Here is a 20,205-nt window from a genome sequence, read left to right on the forward strand (position 1 = left end):
CAGTGGTCGTACGGGGCCGCCAACCGACTACGAACCCGCACATGCCGCGGCCCTGCTTACGTTTCGTAATATGTTATTTTAATTTTTTTGGAGTTTTGGACTTTCAGATGGCATAAGGTTTATTTTTGTATATGTTTAAAAAGTAGAACATAGGTCACACTTAGCTATTGTGCAGCACTAAATTCATTAGCTATAAAATGTGTTCAGTCCTCTGGGTGAAATAGCTCGTGAACTCTTCTGAGTGTTCTTTGGGTTCCATTCCCACCATTCACCTTTGGACGACCTCTGTTCAAGCACGACCTCTGTTCAAGCCCCCTCTCAGGCAGTTTTAAACCTAGTGCCTGCCATGAAAGATCCCATTGCTCACATAAAGATTGTTGTCCCTCTAGATATATCACATGATTTATTATGAGTTTATATTTTTCTAAGTATTTAAAATTTTAGTGCTTTTGTTAGTTAAAATATTTTTTTAACAACACATTTAATAATTAGTTTAAAATTATCTTGTACCAGTCAGAGTTATTCTAGCTAAAGTCACTAATCTGCTATTAAAATATTTTTCTTCTTTGAAATTTTGAGGTGTTGATCTTTTGGGTTCCGGCTATGAGAATTCCTCTCATAGGTATCTTCTGTTCCAGCCTGTAAAACTTATCACCTTGCAGAGCATGGACAACCTGATCCTATGTTCAGCTAAAAAATTTTGAGCAAATGTTCAATTATTATTTGTTCTTCAGTTCCTGAAAATGCGGGCGAAGTACCTATGCCTTTCTATGGTTTTTTCTGGACACTCTCTTGTACAGGGATATCATACCCATATTTTTCATATACAATGGTTTACATTCCCCATTTTCCACTGAGATCTCAAGGACAGAGTTCCATTTCTTCCTCAGTATTTTTCAGCCTCCCTCATTATGCCCATTTTGTGAATCTACACCATGTCCAACATCTGAGATACACGTTCTTTATATCCTCCTCAAAAATATGGTATACTCTTATCATCTATAATTCAAATATTTCAAATTAAACCTCCTCCTATTTTTTATATTTATCCAACTTAAACTTTGCTGGACTTGTGTTCCCAGCACCTTAAGCTCATGATACAGCAGTCTCTTGTTAGGTCAGCAAGGCTCATCGATTTTCCCTTGCTTCTGAGAAAGACTTAAAGATGTAATTTTTCTAGCCAAAAGTGCCCTGGCTGAGACCCGTTCTCAGAGTACGACTGAAGTCAGCATCTTCAGTCAAGCACGAAGATTTTGTTCGCCATTAACAGAGCACGCCAGTGAGGCCATTTTTGCCAAGTTCCCACAATGCCAGCATTCCCCTCCATACCCCTTGCCAACCCGTGTTTTTTCGCTGTGCTACCTAGAACCAGGTACCCGGGGCAGTGATTTGATGTCCAACCCTAACTCCATTTCCCCCCTCCTGTGGGCTCAAGCCACGCCTCCTTTCAGCTCTCAGGCGACCACCTCTCGGATGCCTGGCACACTAAGTGCAGATAACTTCTGTACCACCCGCCAGAGGGCAGCACCTCCCAGACATCACCAGCATGCCACGGCACGCTATCTGCCGATGTCGTCTACTAAACATGGACGAAACCACGTTTTTCTTAATTTTATTTACGTCCACATCCCTCCCTGGCCTACTGCCAATCGGGTAAGTTTTCTCCTCCCAATCTCCGTTAGAGCCTTGCCCCCTTTTTTCTTAGCTACGATGAGTCTTCTGGTTCTTTTAATTATGTGGACTACCCCTCATCTGGAGAGAGTCTATGCCCGACTGTTGTCCAGAACTTCAGGGCTCTCACAACTTGTTTCTGTTGGTTGGGGCCGAATTATAGTACAATCTGGGTGACACTAGGATTTAGTTGCCCCAGATTCAGGAGTTTCCCTCTGTATGAGGAGTGCTATCGGATATCATGTAGTGTTGTAGAAACTTTAGTTTGGGTTGCTAGACATGTGTTTCTTCCGCGATCGCGGTTGCACCGACATCATGTGCTGATTGTCGGGCCTTCCTCACTATGGTAAGTGAAACTCCAGCGTTCCTTTTTTCACTTCTTTACTATTTTTGTGATTTCCCTTTGTTCATTTAACTTCTTCCCTACACTTCACTAAATCTGCCTTCATTGTGTAAACTTGTGTTCACAGTGTGGGGTCCCACTTTACTGCGGTCAAGTCTTTCCTTTATTCAATTATGTTGGGATTCAGCCCTCAGCTACCGACTACCTCTTTTTGCTCTTCTAAATTACCCAGTTGCTGCGTGGATGCTGTCATTTTGGCAAGATGGCCACAAACTACGTCCCCAAAGTGCCAGCAGCCAGATAGGACTACTATAAAAATGTAAATTATCCATAGTGCGTAAGTTATTCAATCAGCTGTTCTGGACTTTCTGCACATCAAACACTTAGCCAAAAATGTGTTCTATGCAATGAGTACCAATAGTGTAATTTACTGTTTGAAACCCAAAATGTACACTTGTTTTATGGTGTAGTCTATAATAATAGCTAATACTAGGGCTAATCTATAGGTACTAAATATTCCCAGCCAGGCAATTAAACATTTGTTATTTAGTGTTGTAATTTAATCTCAAATTTAGTTGTGCTTCACCAATAATTGTTATAGTCCAAGACATAACTTATTTTCGAATAGATAAAACCTTAGGTTCTCAGTAGTGTCTCATGTGCTTTGAATACCTGTGAGTTTATGGAGCTCGCCGTGGCGCACCTAGCCAGGTACCAGGTGAGACAGGTAACTAAAAATAAGGGTAACTTAACTTTAATTTGTATGGCTGATTTTTGTATATGTTTTATAGAATATTATTCTAAAGTAGTATCATAAGTGTCAGACACTTTCCACGGACCAAAACTTTGGTCAGACGCTTTAAAGTTCAAAAAAAAAATAAATCAACTTTATTTATTTTTACATGTCTGACTTTTGAATATGTTATTAAGGTAACTGTTATTAAGTTATATTTCATTGGTCAGACAAATTTTAATGACCCAACAACCCCCAAACACAAAAATTATCAGCAGGGAATATTAGCGCGAGAGCACTATGCGCATGCGCCTTACAGTTAAATATTTAAATATTTTTAGAGTACTTACTGTTTTTAACTTAATATTTTCTCATCTCTTTTTCAATAAACCAAACTTAAACATTAAATTAATCATTAATTAGTAAATAAGTTAATTAATTTATTGCAAATATATTTGGGGAAAAAAATTTATTCGGCGTAATACTGTTTTATGAAAAATTATTTTCATTTTATTAAATTATAAAAAGTGCCAGTTGAAAGAATAAAATAAAATAATTTCATAAAAAAATATGGAGCTATGAAAAGTTGAAGCAAGTATTTGTTCATCTTTTAATCGTCGTAATCATCGTCACAATCATTAGAATTTTCATCATTAGCCCAATCATGATATTGTCCATTCGGGTCATCATCTTCATCATCATCAGCTGTATTATCGTCGCTGGCAGCTTCTTCTGGAAAAAATAGTTCAAAAAATTGAAAAAACATGAAAGTACAGGTAGAAAAAAAATTTTAAAAATTTGTCAAAGTACAGTACCTGATTTTTGGAGTGATTCACTAACATCTCCTGGTAATTGGTCACCATCAAACCAATGAAAGTGATACTGGTTCTCTTCTAAAGTCCACCCGTTGTTTTCAGGAGTGAAAGTGGTAGGTTGTTTCTGATGAGCATAATTCCATATGCTTGCAATGTAATTAGCTCGGAGGAATTGTTGAAATAACTCAGATTTACATGGTGGTAAACTGCTAGCATCAAAATTTCTTAAATTTTTTGGATGGAATTCTTCGTTAATGTTAGATACGCTGTAATTACTTAAAAACATCTCATACCGTGCAGAATTAACGTCATGTATAGTTGGATCACTATAGATTTCACAGATAAATTTTTGTATTTTACTGAAAATATCTTTTCGTATATCCTCATCTGTAAACAACTCTGGATTTCCCAATTGCATAATAGCTTGCTGATATTCATATTTTTTCATTAATATATTAAATGGTCTTTGTTTTCCTTTTTTAAAAAAGGCGGGATTAAAGTCACATCCAGTAAATGCGTGAAATCCTGGCAAACTTCTACATAAAGATGGTCCCAAGTGCTCGTAAACCTTCGTTAAATCTATGTATCTTTGATTATTCCCGGTGCCTGCATATAACCATACATTCGAATCATCATTTTTCAAATGATCCATAGGTCCTAACATAATTATCGCAATGTCAGTATCAGAACATCTTATAACAAAATTTGCTTGAGCGTCAATATTACAAACATGAAAAACTATTTTAGTATCAGCTTCTTCATGCTCTGGACACGATAAACTGTCATCTACACTCGATAAAATCTTATTATTATCAACGATGTAAGAATGACATTGACTGAAATTGATAAATATCCGTTTATTTTCCATAAATGGTATTACATCATCAGATGCCCAGTGTTGAATAAAGAAATTAACGAGGGCCTGTTTAAAATGGATATTTTTAAGTTCTTTTAAAAATCAGACGGTCTAACTTGATCGGGGCTAGTAATGGTGAAATCCAGTCGAGTAGATTCTTGGTGAAGAGATCTTTCATAGTCTTTAATCGAAGGAGAAAAATATTGATCAAAAATGTCGTATCTTATCGTTTTGAGCTGTGTTATCATAAGAAGCATTTTTTTTTTAAATAGCTCCAAAAGTTTTGGGGACATTTTTCATCGTGTGTAGTAAAAACAAACCATCAATTAATAAGATATCTATTCGATCAGGCTCATTGTGCTCTAAACCTTTCTCCAAAGATTTCATCAAAGACGACTTCTGAGTTTTACAAATAGCCCCATCAGTATGGCACATGGACAAAGGCATTGGAGTAATAGGATACGATAAAATGTTTTTCATATCAACTTTGTAATCTAATGATATCCCAAGAATACACCCAAAAAGATCTCTTTGCATCCTTATCTGTTGCACTTTACCACCTATTTTTGTTTTTTTCTTTTTTGAATAGTCCAGTGTAAAATTTTCCAATGGTGTTTTGCGAATACTTTTTTCAAATCTGTTAATACAGTAGAACCCTGTTATAATGTTCCTGCATATAATGTCATATTTTTAAAGTCCCAATATTTCCCCCATAAGGACAATGTATTTATTTCCTGCATATAACGTTGATAAATAGTGTAATTTCCTGCTTATAATGTTTGCTTTCTAACATTCAATAAATGGGGAAAAAATGTTTTAAAACCAAATTATTCCAAAAGTTTCCTTTATGTATGTTTATGTTTAAAATCACTGCCATACAATACATGAAGTTTGTTAAAATACAATTTTATGCAATATACTGAAGGTACACAATGTTCATAGTTACGTGTCAGTTGGCACCCTTAGTCAACTCTTCTCTTCCTTGCCATTCCAGTGGGTATTCAGATGCACGTACATAGTCCTACGATATTTAAGTTGCCAACCATTGAACGAGGACATAACTAAAAGTGTTTTCTATTGCTTACAAATAATTTTTTTTTTTCATTCATACGTAGGAATCCCAAAATTAAACATTTTCAGGTGGCGAAGGAGTAGACGTTCTCACTCTTTTACAAAAAATGTGGCAGTGTATCTTTAAAGACAAACAAAATTTAACCAGGGAACAAGATGAAGTTGAAAAATTGTTGGCTTGTTTCAGAAAATTCATGTATCAAGTATACTATCTTTGGTTTTAACATTAAAGTTGTTTACATAGCTTGGTGAGTCCATTGGTACAAGCTCGAACATTGTTAAGTGCTAAATTGAGATTTCCTGCTTATAACGTTTTCCTGCTTATAATGTTTTTTTCTTGTGCTCCCTTGAAAAACATTATAACAGGGTTCTACTGTATCTAATTCACACTCAGCGATAAACGCTCGACGTTTTGCTTCACCATTTTTTTCAATATTACGCAGAAATTTTTCTACGGGCTCTGACGCAGCTTTACCCGATGATATATTGATTAATAGATCTTCCGGCGCTTGTGAGTTGAATGGATTTATAAATAAATCAAAAGTGTCGATAAATTTTCGCAACTGCTTAGAATTATTTTAATAGCATGGTTGGTGAGCTCAGCCGAAACATCTTGCTCTTTTTTTAGGCCTAAATCTTTATACACTGAGCTAATTATTGTCGACCTGATATCATGACTTCGGGCCCATCGTTGACGCGCAGAAATAGATTGTGTAAAATGTACTATGCCAGTGAGTTTCCTAGCTGCATCAGCGTTTATTGTTTGTTCAAGAACAAGATCAATGGGTTGTTTAGAAAAAGGCTTATCAGTTCTTCGAATACCAAAAAAACCTTCTTGAAATTCTTCGTATAAATTAGGGTGCGTTTCCGAAACATTTAATAAATTTGCACAGTATTTAACAGTCCAACGAGCATAGTTTTGTTGGTTGCAGATAAAAAATATATTCGTGATCTTCGGTAATACATACTTGAACAAATCAAAATCTCCTATACGAATACTTCTGGATAAAGTTAAATAATAATTGACCAGATTTATATATATTAAATAAAACTGCGGAGTTTTTCCATGCTCACCGTTCAAAGTTTGCTGTTTGAAAATACAATAGTTATTTAATAGTTCTTTCAAATCTTCATTCTCAATTGTAAAAGATGACATTGGAGTATTTCGCAGACGTGTAATTTCTTCAATCATAACATCCGTAACTTCTACATTATTAATTTCTAAAAAAGATTTGAAATGTAATATTTCCAGAGCTAGTGACATCAATGGATGAAGCCTCTTACACCGATTGAAGTGTTTTCCTTCCTGAAATCCAGCAACTGACCCTGAAGCTAACAAATTACTTTCCACCATAATGTTCGATAAGCCACAATCTGCTATAAATTTTCCTATAGCTTTAAAGTATGACATCATAATATGGAATGGTCCTAAATGAATAAAAAGATTATCAAACTTCGGTGCTTCCGTTGCTTGAATTTGTAAAGCTACTTTTGCTATTGCAAGATCATAAGTTACTTGAATACAAGATTGTCCAAGCTCATCATGAATTTCTAAACTTTTCTCCATTGTTTGTAAAACAACCGATGTGTTCGTGGGTGATAAATTTATCGGAGTTAAATAGGAAATCACTTGCTTTGGTTTGTTTTCATTATTAGTGATTAAACAATTGTAACCAACCCACATTGGAAGATTTGGTAACTGATAAGCATGACTTAGCATCCAGATTATATCAATATTCTTGTATAAGTGTAAATTTACAGGCAGTGTTTCTTGAGCTTCGTGAATTGAAATTTGTAAATCATCTGTCATCTTGGGTTTTTTAGTGTATGGTCTACCTTCTACCTCAGTCACCTGCATTGTTCTGTCTCGTCTTCTTTTTGAACATGTAGATTCTTCGCTAGTTGTAGAAGGCAAATTTGAAGTCTCAGGTTCAGGTAAAGTATTTAAGTCCACGTTTTGGTAAATTATACCGACAGTGTCGTGTAACGTGTCCTTCCCAGTTTTAGTTTCTACAAACCTATCATAATTATCAAATGCAACTCCAGCACATAGATCTGAATTTCTTTTAATAGCTTCAGGAACTATACTCGATTTTTGCAAGGTGTAACGGGTAGCTTCAGTTTCCAGTTCTTCTACCACTGGATAGCTAATGCAATGGCCATATCGGTGGATAATATCGATTATTTTTCGACTACTTGTTAAGCTTTTTAAAGCCATTCCAAGCTGAATGTGCTTTGATGTTTTAGATTTACCATTTAAGATAGCATATACAGCATCCTGACTCAAAGATTGAACTTGTCGAATACATTTAACACTCTTTTTCCTTTTGTTGTTACTTCCTGCAATGAGAGTCGAGTAGAAATTAGCTAAATCTTCTGGCACTGAAACTTCTCCGTTCTGAAGGTCCTGTACAGTTATGTTGTTTGGTAATTTATTTTTCTCAGCTTGCAATACTGATTTCCTTAAAAATAAAGCAGCTTTAGCGAGAAGATCTTGATCTTTTAAATTTTGTATGAACTCCTCATCAATAACAGTAACATTTTTCGGAACAAGTAACTTTTTATTGTAATGTTTCATAAATCTGGTATCTTTTTTAAATACACCTTCTATTTTGCTCTCCAAGTTGTGAACAGCAAAATCCCCCATTATTTCTTCAGCATTCTCTACTTTTTCTTTAAATAAATCTATGTAGTGTCTGTGCAGATAAGTCAAAAAGTAACTACGACCTTTTTTTACAACATTTTCTTGTATGAAATCACAGATTTCATCAAAAACAACTTGATGGCCTTCACGAACATCATGCCAAGGTGTTTTAGTTGTATTCTTCTTGGATGATATTTTATAAGAGTAATCTAATTGACATTTTTTGTGATAGTATATTTTTGAATTTGTTACATCTTGCACTTTCTCAATCAATTCCTGTAAATCTTCTACTTTTTCACTCAATTTCTTTAAGAAATTGTTTTTGTCACACGCATGCAATGGTAATCTCTTCAGTTTATGTCTTTTTGTTTTCTGGTCACAATAGATACATACGTTATTTTCGTCTCTATTCACATCACTTTCAAATGAAATATTATGAGAGGAAGAATCAACAACACATTCGGACGACAGAGAAGGTTCGTCAGAAAGAGATGAAACTGGTTCAACTGCGTCTAATTCAACATCTGCTTCAGGTATAACCATCGGTTCAGCTGTATTAATAGTACTAGCTGGACTTGTGTGAGACACTATATCTGAATTGGGAACTATAGAATTATTTTCTTGACCTGAGGTAGATGGTATACAAGGATCAGTATTAGTAATAGAATTATTTTCTACGTTAGATGTCGATGCCACTGATGGGTTTTCAACAACACTGGATGAATTTTTTTTTTATCATTTTTTGGTTTAACAGGAGTGGCAGAATAATATTTTTTTGGCAAAGCTGTGAAAGTATTATAACACTCCCGATGATAACCACTTTCATACAAATCGTCCGGTATAGGTAAACGTACGTCTTTATATTTGAGGTTATGTATTAATCGCTGCTTTAGAACTATACTTTTTTTTAATGTATCTTCGGAAAATAATACCAATTTGTCATGAGTTTTTTTACAATAAGTACATTTCATTCTTTTATCTTCTTCTCCTTACATAATTTTCACAATTGTTAATAACTTAATATCACTCACAAATTACACAACGTAAACAACAACCACATGTGCGTCAGTAGACTCAAAGTATACATAATACTAAACGTTGCGCACTGCGCATGAACGAAACATACCCATTGAACTGTGACATTGTGTGAGTTAATAGATGTAAGAGATAGGGAACCGAGTTATTATACGTCTCACTCACTCTAAAACACATATAAATAGCATTCATAGTGCTCTCGCGCTAATATTCCCGGCTGATAATTTTTGTGTTTGGGGGTTGTTGGGTCATTAAAATTTGTCTGAACAATGAAATATAACTTAATAACAGTTACCTTAATAACATATTCAAAAGTCAGACATGTAAAAATAAATAAAGTTGATTTTTTTTTTTTAACTTTAAAGCGTCTGACCAAAGTTTTGGTCCATGGAAAGTGTCTGACACTTATGGTACTACTTTAGAATAATATTCTATAAAACATATACAAAAATCAGCCATACAAATTTAAGTTAAGTTACCCTTATTTTTAGTTACCTGTCTCACCTGGTACCTGGCTAGGTGCGCCACGGCGAGCTCCATAAACTCACAGGTATTCAAAGCACATGAGACACTACTAAGAACCTAAGGTTTTATCTATTCGAAAATAAGTTATGTCTGATCGCTCTGGGATCTTACTCTATTAAAATCCTAACCAAATGTTTTCTTTATTATTATTTAATTTGAAATATGTAAAAGTATCATGTAATTCGTGATTTTCAGCCTGTGACTACTAAAACAAACAAAACAAATTCTATCTAAAATAAAATAAAAACTCAGTAACCAGTGAACTTAATGTTTTTATTTGTTGGTTATACTAATTATGATCCATTAAACACACTTTTCCTGCTGAGCATGTGTGTGTGTTTTTTATGTGCTCACCCTCCTGTTTTCCTCTGGATTAGTAGTTTAACTTGGTCGTTTCTTGCTTAGCCCGTTTCCAGGATTTTTTTCTTTTGCTTAGTTACCATTTTAGAGTACCTTAGAGAACACTACAGCATTGAAAAAATTCTCAAAGGTTTTTGAGATATTACTTACATAGCTTACATTACAATACCTGTGCATTGACAAACCGCTGCAATTTTTTGCTTTAAATGCATTGCCGATCCTGTGATTCTCCATATATAACTTGTGTATCAAGTATTTGAATTTGGTGATGCAGTCGAAAGCAAATAAAAATTTAAAAAATCATTAGTTTTTACTGTACATCCAAAACCAAGCATCAACCCACGACCGGGATGTTTTTTTTAGCAGTATGGAGGCGTGAAATGCCTACCTGTGACATTAGAAAGTATTTATGATTAGGTATTTTTATTATTAATATAATACCTCTATTGACTAAAGTATTCTAAAACACACACACACATAAACCCACACTGGAACCCAAGTTTTAAAACAGTTCATTTCAAGGCCGCGTTCTTGCATGTTCTGACATTTTTCTCCTCAGTTTTTTTTCTCGTTTACCTAAAACCAACACGTCAAAGATTTGCATTTTAAATTCCATTTACAGGGTTTTTGGTAAGAAGTTTAATGCTGATTGGTTAAAACATAGGTACAGTAGAATCTCGTTAATCCATGACGCGCTAATTCGGGAATCGGATAATCCGGGACGATTTAAAAGTGCAGAAAAAAAAAAATAAAAATTGTCAGCGCTTAAAATTAATGTCACACGGGCCAGCGGCCGGCAAACACTGCAAGCCATTGTGTGGGCTGTTAAACTCTGCACTGCAACGCTGTTTGTACAGACCCTTTGTGTCACCCTCCTTTCAGCTGTCACATTTGTCACTCTTTAAACTTGAGGGGGATGTCCTGACTTCTGCTTCACGTCTCCCGTTTGTTTGAATGTTGTTTCACGTGCTGCCGAGTTACTTTCCGCCCGCCAACGCATGGCAGGCGCTTGGCGAGTGACGTGTCTGGCTGGCATTCGGCTGGATTGGGGGGGGGGGGGGGGGGGGGGGGGGGGGCTACCCAAAATTTATGTGTGCAAGGTCAGCACGATCTTATCTTTCTCTCTTTGGCTGTTGTAAATGACCGTGAACTAATGGCTAGGCAGTGCCGTATTTTTTTAAGCCGAGACACTAATTCGAAGACGGCCCTTACCGTTAAGGGATTATCCGGGTTTATTATTTTTTTTTTACAGAATTTCAATTATCCGGGCATCGGTGGGACCCAATTAACACGAATAATGGGGAGTTTACTATTTTTTATCCATCTGCTGCCAAGGCGCAGTAAGCCTCGGGAGATGTTACGTTACATGACCTTGGCCTTAACCCAGCTGCACGCCGGTGTCTGAGAAGCTTGACAAGACCTTCCGGGCTTATAATCGCTAGTCCGTGAAATTCGGTAATCCGTGATTACCTCGGTCCCGAATTAACAAGGTTCTACTGTACTTTTGAAGGAAAGTCATATTTCTGAAAATAAAAAATACACGTTAGTGGATAACCCAATAAGGTATATATTATGATATTGTGATATCGTGATAATGAACAGTTAGGTTAGCTACAGTAAAAATACTTAAAAATATTGTGGATGGTTGCAAGGTTAGGTTAGCACCACTTAAAAAATTTTAAAATAGTATATTGTTGGTTAGGCTAGCATAGCTATATTATTTTACAATGTAGCTAACCTAACCAACCATTTAAAAAATTTCACAGTGTCTTTATTATTGTAGTTGACATAACAATCAACCGTCCTCACTACTTTAAAGTATTTTTTATGTAACTCAACGATTCTCTAAATTCTCATTCACTAAGTCTATGGGCAGTAAACTGTTATTGCTATATTTGTCGTTATTCAGCAATCTTCGCCTTCGTGCATTTTTTGAGCTCAGTGTGTTCACTGTTTGCTCCCCTCCCTTGTCCTGAATTGTGCATGCCCTCCCCCCCCTCCTAACCTTTTCTAGGTAATAATTTTTATATGCGGAGGTATATATAAACCCTGGTTTGATAAAAATTCCTTCTTACGCCTTAAATATCTTCGAGCAGACACATCTTGAGTTCATGCAGGGGTGCCGCAGAAATGGTCATGGATGTATTAGTATTATGCTTTGGAGTTGCAATTGTAGTTCATTGTAGTGGCACTTACAGTAACTTAATAAGTAACTTTTGCTTAAATTCTCTTTTGGCATGCCATGCTCTATATTATGTTTGTTGTTAATGTTGTTCACTAATTGTACGTTTGTAAAATACCGCCCATGATCAGATTGTGACATGTTTTTAAATGATCTTGTTAAATTCTTCAACCTTAATATAAACTTGTCTGTCTCAACGTACATCAGCATTCTAACATTGTGTTATTCTTGGCACACGAATTTACAAGATATAATACATTCATGTTCCAGTAACAATATTTGTATTAAACACACGAGACTAATGATTATAATCAAATTATGTAGGTACGTAATCACATCATTGCATTACTTACATAATCTACTTAACCAAGAACATGTAATTTGTAATCCTTTGAGATTACATAATTAGAAACTTTTATAATCATCTAATGTTTTTGCTTATGTATTTTTGTAATTCTTATAAATGTTTGTTATCACACTCTTTACTAGCACTTGAAACGAACACATGCGTTTACAAGCTATATGTTAAAACACATTTGTATAATAAAATACTAGTCATTTGTCCTTTCAAAGACGCTTATAATTAATTGTTTCTTCTTCGATGTCTGGCTGTTGTACCAGTTTGTATACATTGTTCATTGGTTGTTAATAAAAATTGTTGTTTAAGGAAATAGCTAGTTCCTATTTTTAAACAGGCATTAATTACTCACATGTGCTTCTACCATAAGGGGTGAAACATCCATTTTTAATACATTACTTTATATATGTTTTTATAATACTTTTGATCACCTCAGCAGGTTGAAGCCTCCTATGACGGAGATATGGTCGCAACAGTGTATGGTCACTGTACGCTTCAAATGAAAAACAATATTTACATTTTTTCTGCACGTTTTTATCCTATATTATGTGCTACCGAATTTGCACAAGCGAGCTGCGAACTTTGGTATACTTTGAAACAGTTTGGGCCTCGGAATCAACTGGTGTAAAACTTAAGTTTCCCAAATGCTACGCTAAAGCACAATGGCAACGGCCACATCACTGCAAAAGCTACCTAATGTAACCTATGAACTGTAATTTCTCTGAAACCAGTAGGAATTTTCAAACGCTATTTGAGGAATGTTTATAGTATTGAAAAAACATTTTTATTATTTTATTTATGAGAAAGCCAATAAGTACAAATTATATAGGGAGAAAAAGCATGCAGTTGGTTTGTTTTACTCAATGTCACTTTTTGACCTTTTCACCCTCGGGACACAATTGCACGTTTTAATTGGCGGTAACAGTTAGGTGGATGGCCGTTTTACTCGAGGGGACAAGATGCTCTCAGGTCACTCAGGTCATGCCCACGATGCTTCTCCTCTCAAGGAAGAGTTGTGAGGGCAAGTCATCTACTGGTTGTTTCAGCACTATCATCTGCTTGTGTGTTGTTCGTAATGTTCAGTGTATTGGGATTTTCAAGAAAATGAATAATCTATGCATCATTTTACAAATAACAATGATGATTGTATATTTATATCTCATTATATGGTGTATATGTAGTTTATATTTTGAAAAAAATATTTTTGTCAACATGTATTTTAATTACTACAGGTTATGTGGAGTACATTCGTACTGAGGAAATTAGGTACATTAAAACACATAGGTACAGCATAATTTGACTATGCTCATTTGTGGAACAATATTAGGTATTGCGTTAATAGTTTCACCTTCAAACGAATCATTCCACTTTTGTGCCAGATAAAAATAAAAAAATAAACAAGTCATTCTCTTTGCCTATGAGTGTCACCAACACATTTTTGACATAGGTTAACTTGCTCCTATATCTTACAACTTCTAGCAAGCAAGAGAGACGGCGAATAAAACAAACCTAAAGGGCCGTTTAGACGAGCAACAGAAATTGGCCAATATTCGGCAATTTCTTGCCCCACATGGCCAGCAATATTGTCCGTCAACATGTTTCCCGACAATACTTGCCACCAATGTTGCCAGGAACTTTTCCGGCAATGTTGAAGCAATACGAGTTGATGGGCAATATGCATTTAGACGGTCAAGTAAGTTCAGTGTGTTGCCGGAACTCGCCGACGTTGTATGTCATGGAAGTTGAAGTCGCGGCTGCCGCGTTCATAGTAATACATAGAATTATTCTAAAACGACGTGCAAGAAGAAATAGAACATTATGGATGAGAGCTTATCTAGAAAGACGAAATCAAAGCAGCACGAATTTGTGTAATGAATTAAAACTTGACTCTTATTTATTTCAGAATTTTACACGTATGTCTAAAAGTGATTTTGAAGAGTTGTTAAACTTAATTGGACCAAAAATCGAGAGAAAGGACAGCACAATGAGAACAGCAATCCCTATAGCTACAAAGTTAGCTATAACCTTACGATTTCTAGCTACCGGTGACAGTTTTAAAAGCTTAATGTATTTGTTTAGAGTGTCTACAGCTACAATTTCTATAATGATACCAGAAGTCTGCAGAGCATTGTGTGAAGGTTTACAGCAGTACATGCAAGTAAGTATTTACAAATATAACAAATGTATTAAATTTATTTTTTTACACACAAAAGAAAATGTATTAGGAAAAAAATTCACAAAATTAAGGACCAATCTAGCGATTGTTGCACTAGCTGGCTAGGTAAACTTCACAAAGTACAGTACTGCCATCTTCTTCAGTTGTTTCTGTAACATATTGCGGCACAGGTGTAGGTGTGCTTGAAGCAGGTGGATGAGCAGGTGGTTCTGGCGATGGGACATACTGTGACGATTGCGAATAAACAGTGGTACCGCCTCTAAGTGAGGAAATTTCGTTATGCACTGAAGATTGGGATGAGCCTGCTTCTTGTTGAAACTCTGTACCGGTATAATGCCCCATATCAGCTTCAAATAATAGCTGAGATATTTTGAACTGCACTTGGTTCGCCACATAAGTACTGTATGTACTCAATTTATAGGCGACATGGTTCCCAAAGTGTGTGAATTGGTTTCTTGACTTGTTCACCCCATCCTGAAGAAGACTGTATGCCTCTTCCAACTGCTTCTCTTCTCGTTCCTTCTGCATTTTTCTTTTTTTTTTCTGTGGGAAAACTTCTGTACTGCATTCATTAGAAAGTGATGGGGAATGACCTACCTCTTCATTATTCTCTCCGTCGGAATCCTGAAATATACATATATTATCTTAAATCATATGTACCGCAAACCAACAAAACAATCTGAAGCAACATAACTACCACATATAACTTCAAACCTTCCCGAAAGGAAGAGGGTGGGGTTTTTCCCTCTTAATTCCTCTTACTTGCAAGGATAGTGCAATATATAAATAAATAAATACGAATAAAATTGTGTGGAAAAAACACACGTTTTTTGACTGAGTATAATTAAAGTAAAACTGCAATGATGTACTGGTAAAAAAAATGATACACTTAGGTACGTTTTGTGCGTCTATTAACAGCACAGGTTGGGTAAAATGTATTTACTCAACAAAGTGATATATTAATGCATGTGTTTGTACTTTGAATTTTAGTTAATTTAATGTTTCTTATTTTCAGGTACCAAATTCAAAAGAAAAATGGTTGCAAGTGGAAAGGGATTTTTATAGCAGATGGAATTTTCCTCATTGCTTGGCTGCAATAGATGGAAAGCATATCGCCATACAGTGTCCATCCAACAGCGGAAGTAAATATTTCAACTATAAAAGATATTTCAGTGTTGTGTTATTTGCTGCTGTGGATGCTCAATACAGATTTTTATACGCACATGTTGGATGCCAGGGATCTATATCTGATGGTGGCGTTTTTCGTAACACGTCATTCGGAAAAGCTTTACTCAGTGGGACATTGAATATTCCCACTCCAGAAGCATTGCCAGGAAGAGTTGAACCATCGCCTTATGTAGTCGTGGCTGATGATGCTTTTCCGCTGACTGAAAATATTTTGAAACCATATTCAACAGAGTTAGGAAAAGGTTCTCCGAGACGAGTGTTCAACTACAGGTTGTCACGAGCTCGTAGAATCGTTGAAAATGTATTTGGTTTATTAGCCACAGTTTTTCGCATATTTAGGTCTGTTGTGAACTTAAAAACAGAAACAGTGCAAGATGTAGTGTTAGCCTGTGCCTATTTACATAACTTTCTACGGAGGAATCCTCAAGCAAGAGCACTGTATTCGCCACCGGGCACATTTGACACAGAAGACACGAACACTGGAGAAATAATGTCAGGTTCATGGAGAAACGAATTTACAACTGCAATGAGGGATTTGCCACGATTACCAAGAAGGGCCCAAAAAAGTTCAGAACAAGTCAGGGAAGAATTCAAAGAATTTTTCATGACTCCACTTGGAAAAGTGTCGTGGCAGGACAAACATTTGTGAGATGTGCCAGTATTTGAATGTGTTAAAAAATAGTTTTGTACAGTAACAAGTGTTGGTGGGTTTCAATTTATGTGTGGAGGTAAAATTCAGTATCGCATATATTGATCCCTTGATCCTGATGGCATGAACCTGTATTTTTTTTTGTTGTACATGATGCTTGCTGTTTTAATTTAGTACATAGAAAGATCTTGAACATAATCAAAACTTGTGTTATAACAATTAATAATAATCGTAAGTTGAATGCAAGATATGTTTTTATTTTTATTAAAATTAAAATTGTAATTCTTTGTCATGTCACAAGTTTTTATTTGTGCAGGATCTTTCGACTTACACAATTATAACAGCAAGCATCATATATCACATGATCAATATTTATAGGATTATGCCATTAGGAGCGAGGGATAAACTTGGATACGCGATACAGAACAATTACAATTGTTGTCTCATTTTTTGGCCAAAATATTGTTTTTATAAAAAACACAAATGTGTAAACAATTTCTTTGATAATAAAATGTATAGGCCCCTATGGGAAAAATAAATATATAAGCCTATACTAGCTGTTCAGAAATATAAAATGGGTCTTACCTCATCTTCTACAGAGAAGCTTTCTTTACCCGCATCTGGAATATTACTGCTTAAAATAAAGATCATATGTTTGAAGAGGAACCACGAACTGTCTTCGTCAGCAGCACCACTGCCACTTTTGTTTTTCGTTTGCAGCTTTTTTTTCTCGCTTTTCGCGTAAGTGCGCAAACTTTTAAATTTTGACTGCGCTACTTCCCCCGAAACATCAAATTGTTTGCCAATGTCAGCCCAAACATCTTTTTTTAAATTCCTGTCACGGTACTTTGCATGTGATATTTCCCATAGTTCAGGATGTAGCTGAACTTCGTTAGCGAAATGAATCAATCGCTCTTGACTCCACAACATACTCGGAAAATACGGAAAGCTGCAAAGCACACACTCGACTCAAAAGCGCTGGACAGACTGGCAATATTGCCGTGTGTCCCATCCGCCGTGGGACACTCGGCAACCCTCGGCAATGTGTGGCCCGCGCCGAAAGTTGCCGGAAATATTGACCAAGAAAATGGCAATTGTGGTCGTATTGTCGGCAACATTGCCGAGAGTTGCCGAGTATTGCCGGCAACTGTATTGCCGCCACACATTGCCGGGAAAAAATTGCTCGTCTAAACGGGCCTTAATGTACCAAGCTGACCACAGCACGGTATGGCTATCAAAAACCGTTTCCTTGTAAGTAGCAAGACATTTAAAAAAAAAAAAAAAAAAAGGTATTATATATACATTTATAAATTAATAACTAAGTGCTCAATGACATGTATAACTTACCGCCAACTGCTTCCGATCCAACAACCTTATAAACATCAGGATTTTTTGAATTACTACGCCTGGAATAAAATTCAACAGCCGTTAAGCTTGCTTGGAAACATTTTTTTCTGGTCAATAGGTTAGTAACACGAAGACAGGTATGCATCTGAAAAAATAACGCAAAACATTTATCAGTACCTCTATTAAATAAAGCACAAAATACTGGTTTGAATCAGACTTAATTCTACAACTTAAAAATTTGCTATAAATTACCTCTCAACGACAACAATAGACAAACTGAGTTAAGAAAAAAAAGGTTCGGACCATAGAGTAAATAAAGTACTAGTACAGAGAGGACACTCAATGCTATTGCAGTTCAACGTTTTTTTAAATTCAGAAATGCCCTAGTTGCTATACAAAAACGCAAACTAGACAAACATTAAAACGAAGTTGCAATGGCTTAAAACCGAGATCAAGTACCTTCTGGAGTAAGACTTACGTTTTAAATTATATGTAAATTTTAATTTAAATACAACATTGATCCTGAAAAGTACAATTTGCAGTTAATATGCTTAAAACATGAATAGTAGTGAAATTTGCAGCTTCAACTAGTGATGGGTCGAAACAGTTCGTTTTAGAGAGTCGTTCACGTGCGCTCACTCTCGACAGGGAGTCGTTCGTTTGAGTCATTCAAAAGAGTCATATCGTTCATGAGCGGATCGTCTGTCGGTAGTTGTAGATTACGCTCGCGAGCGAGTCGGAGCGCGTCACTTCATTCAGGAGCTAGTCCGGGATATTCATTTCGTTCAGTTGCGAGTCGTGAGTTGTCATTTCATTCACGAGCGAGTCGGGGTCGCAAAAAGTCGCGAGCAGCAAACAGTCTTTCTTTGTGGCCAAACATTTTGAACACGGGAGTGAGTATAAATACATAATAATAAGATTAACTTTATTTATTTGATCTTTAATATACTTAAAGTGTTTAATGTTTCCATGAATTATTTTGACGTTATTTAATCATGGCACCCAGAAATCAAAAAACTAGTCAAATTTGGGACTATTTTTCAGAAGTTAATAACAGTGATGGAAAAGCAAAATGTAATTTCTGTTCAAAAGTGATTTCGTACAAAGGTGGAAGTACATTTAATCTCACACGCCATGTGCGAACCATACATCCCACAATTTCACTGTCCTTGAAACGTCAGCTACCTGCAGATATCTCAAGATTTGAAGAGGATAAACCAAATGATCCAGAACCTTCTGTATCCAGTAGGCCTGCAGAAGAAACTTCAAATACTCAACGAAACACAGTCCCTTCTAGTGAAGCACAGTCAGTAGAAACAGTGTTACACACAGGTCGGAAAAGTGTGAGTACAATTTCTTCATACTTTCATAAGCCATTGTCAAATAGGAAAAATAGAGACATTGATAACAGTCTTACAGAATTGATTGTTAAAGATTACCTGCCTTACAGAATAGTAGAAAGCCCAGCTTTCAGAAAATATTCGCAAAATTTAAACAGTGGATACCAACTTCCTACTCGAAAGACTGTTTCCACTGTTTTAGTGCCTCAAATGTACGAACAAACGAAAGTAAAAGTTAGGCTTGCTCTAGAGGCTGCTGATGCAGTTACAATTACGACAGATGGTTGGACATCAGTAAAAAATGAAAGTTACATATCAGTAACAGCACACTATATTAACAAAGATATGGAACTACATTCCTGTCTTCTTGAATGTTTTAATTATGACGACAAGCACACTGCTGTAAATGTAGCAGAGGAATTAAGGCGAGTGACACATGAGTGGGGCATCGACAGAAAAGTTGTTGCAGTTGTTAGTGACAATGCAGCTAACATGGTGGCAGCTGTTAACCTTACCGGCTGGACACACATATCTTGTTTTGCCCACAACCTGAACTTGATTGTTCAGCATGGACTTGATGGGACTAAAACCAAGATACTACTTACCAAAGTCAAGAGTATCGTGGCATTTTTCAAACGAAGCCCTCAAGCTTGTGCAAAATTGAAATCCATGCAAGAGCAATTAGGTGAGCCATGTCTGAAGCTAAAGCAAGAGGTCGTCACTAGATGGAATTCTACTTACGACATGCTTCAAAGAATTGTTGATGTCAAAGATGCCCTAGCTTCAACTACAGCCATTAACTACCCAGACCTTCCAGTTATTACGAACGAAGATGTGAGCAATATTCAAAATGTATGTAAATTATTGAAAGTGTTTAAGGACTGCACAGAAGAAATTAGCTCTGAAAAACAA

The 20,205-nt window shown here is 36.0% G+C and overlaps 1 protein-coding gene across 1 annotated transcript in view; it reads right to left on the reverse strand.

The window, feature by feature from the left end:
* The window catches only part of LOC134527427 (cobalamin trafficking protein CblD-like), a 289,969-nt gene that overhangs the window by 82,573 nt on the left and 187,191 nt on the right, over positions 1-20,205 (reverse strand). Inside the window, exon 2 of the mRNA XM_063360102.1 lies at positions 17,954-18,098. Coding sequence (XP_063216172.1) covers positions 17,954-18,098 — 145 coding nt within the window. The remainder of the gene's footprint in view (positions 1-17,953; positions 18,099-20,205) is intronic.

This window comes from Bacillus rossius, chromosome 1 (assembly GCF_032445375.1).
Source record: "Bacillus rossius redtenbacheri isolate Brsri chromosome 1, Brsri_v3, whole genome shotgun sequence".
NCBI lineage: Eukaryota > Metazoa > Arthropoda > Insecta > Phasmatodea > Bacillidae > Bacillus > Bacillus rossius.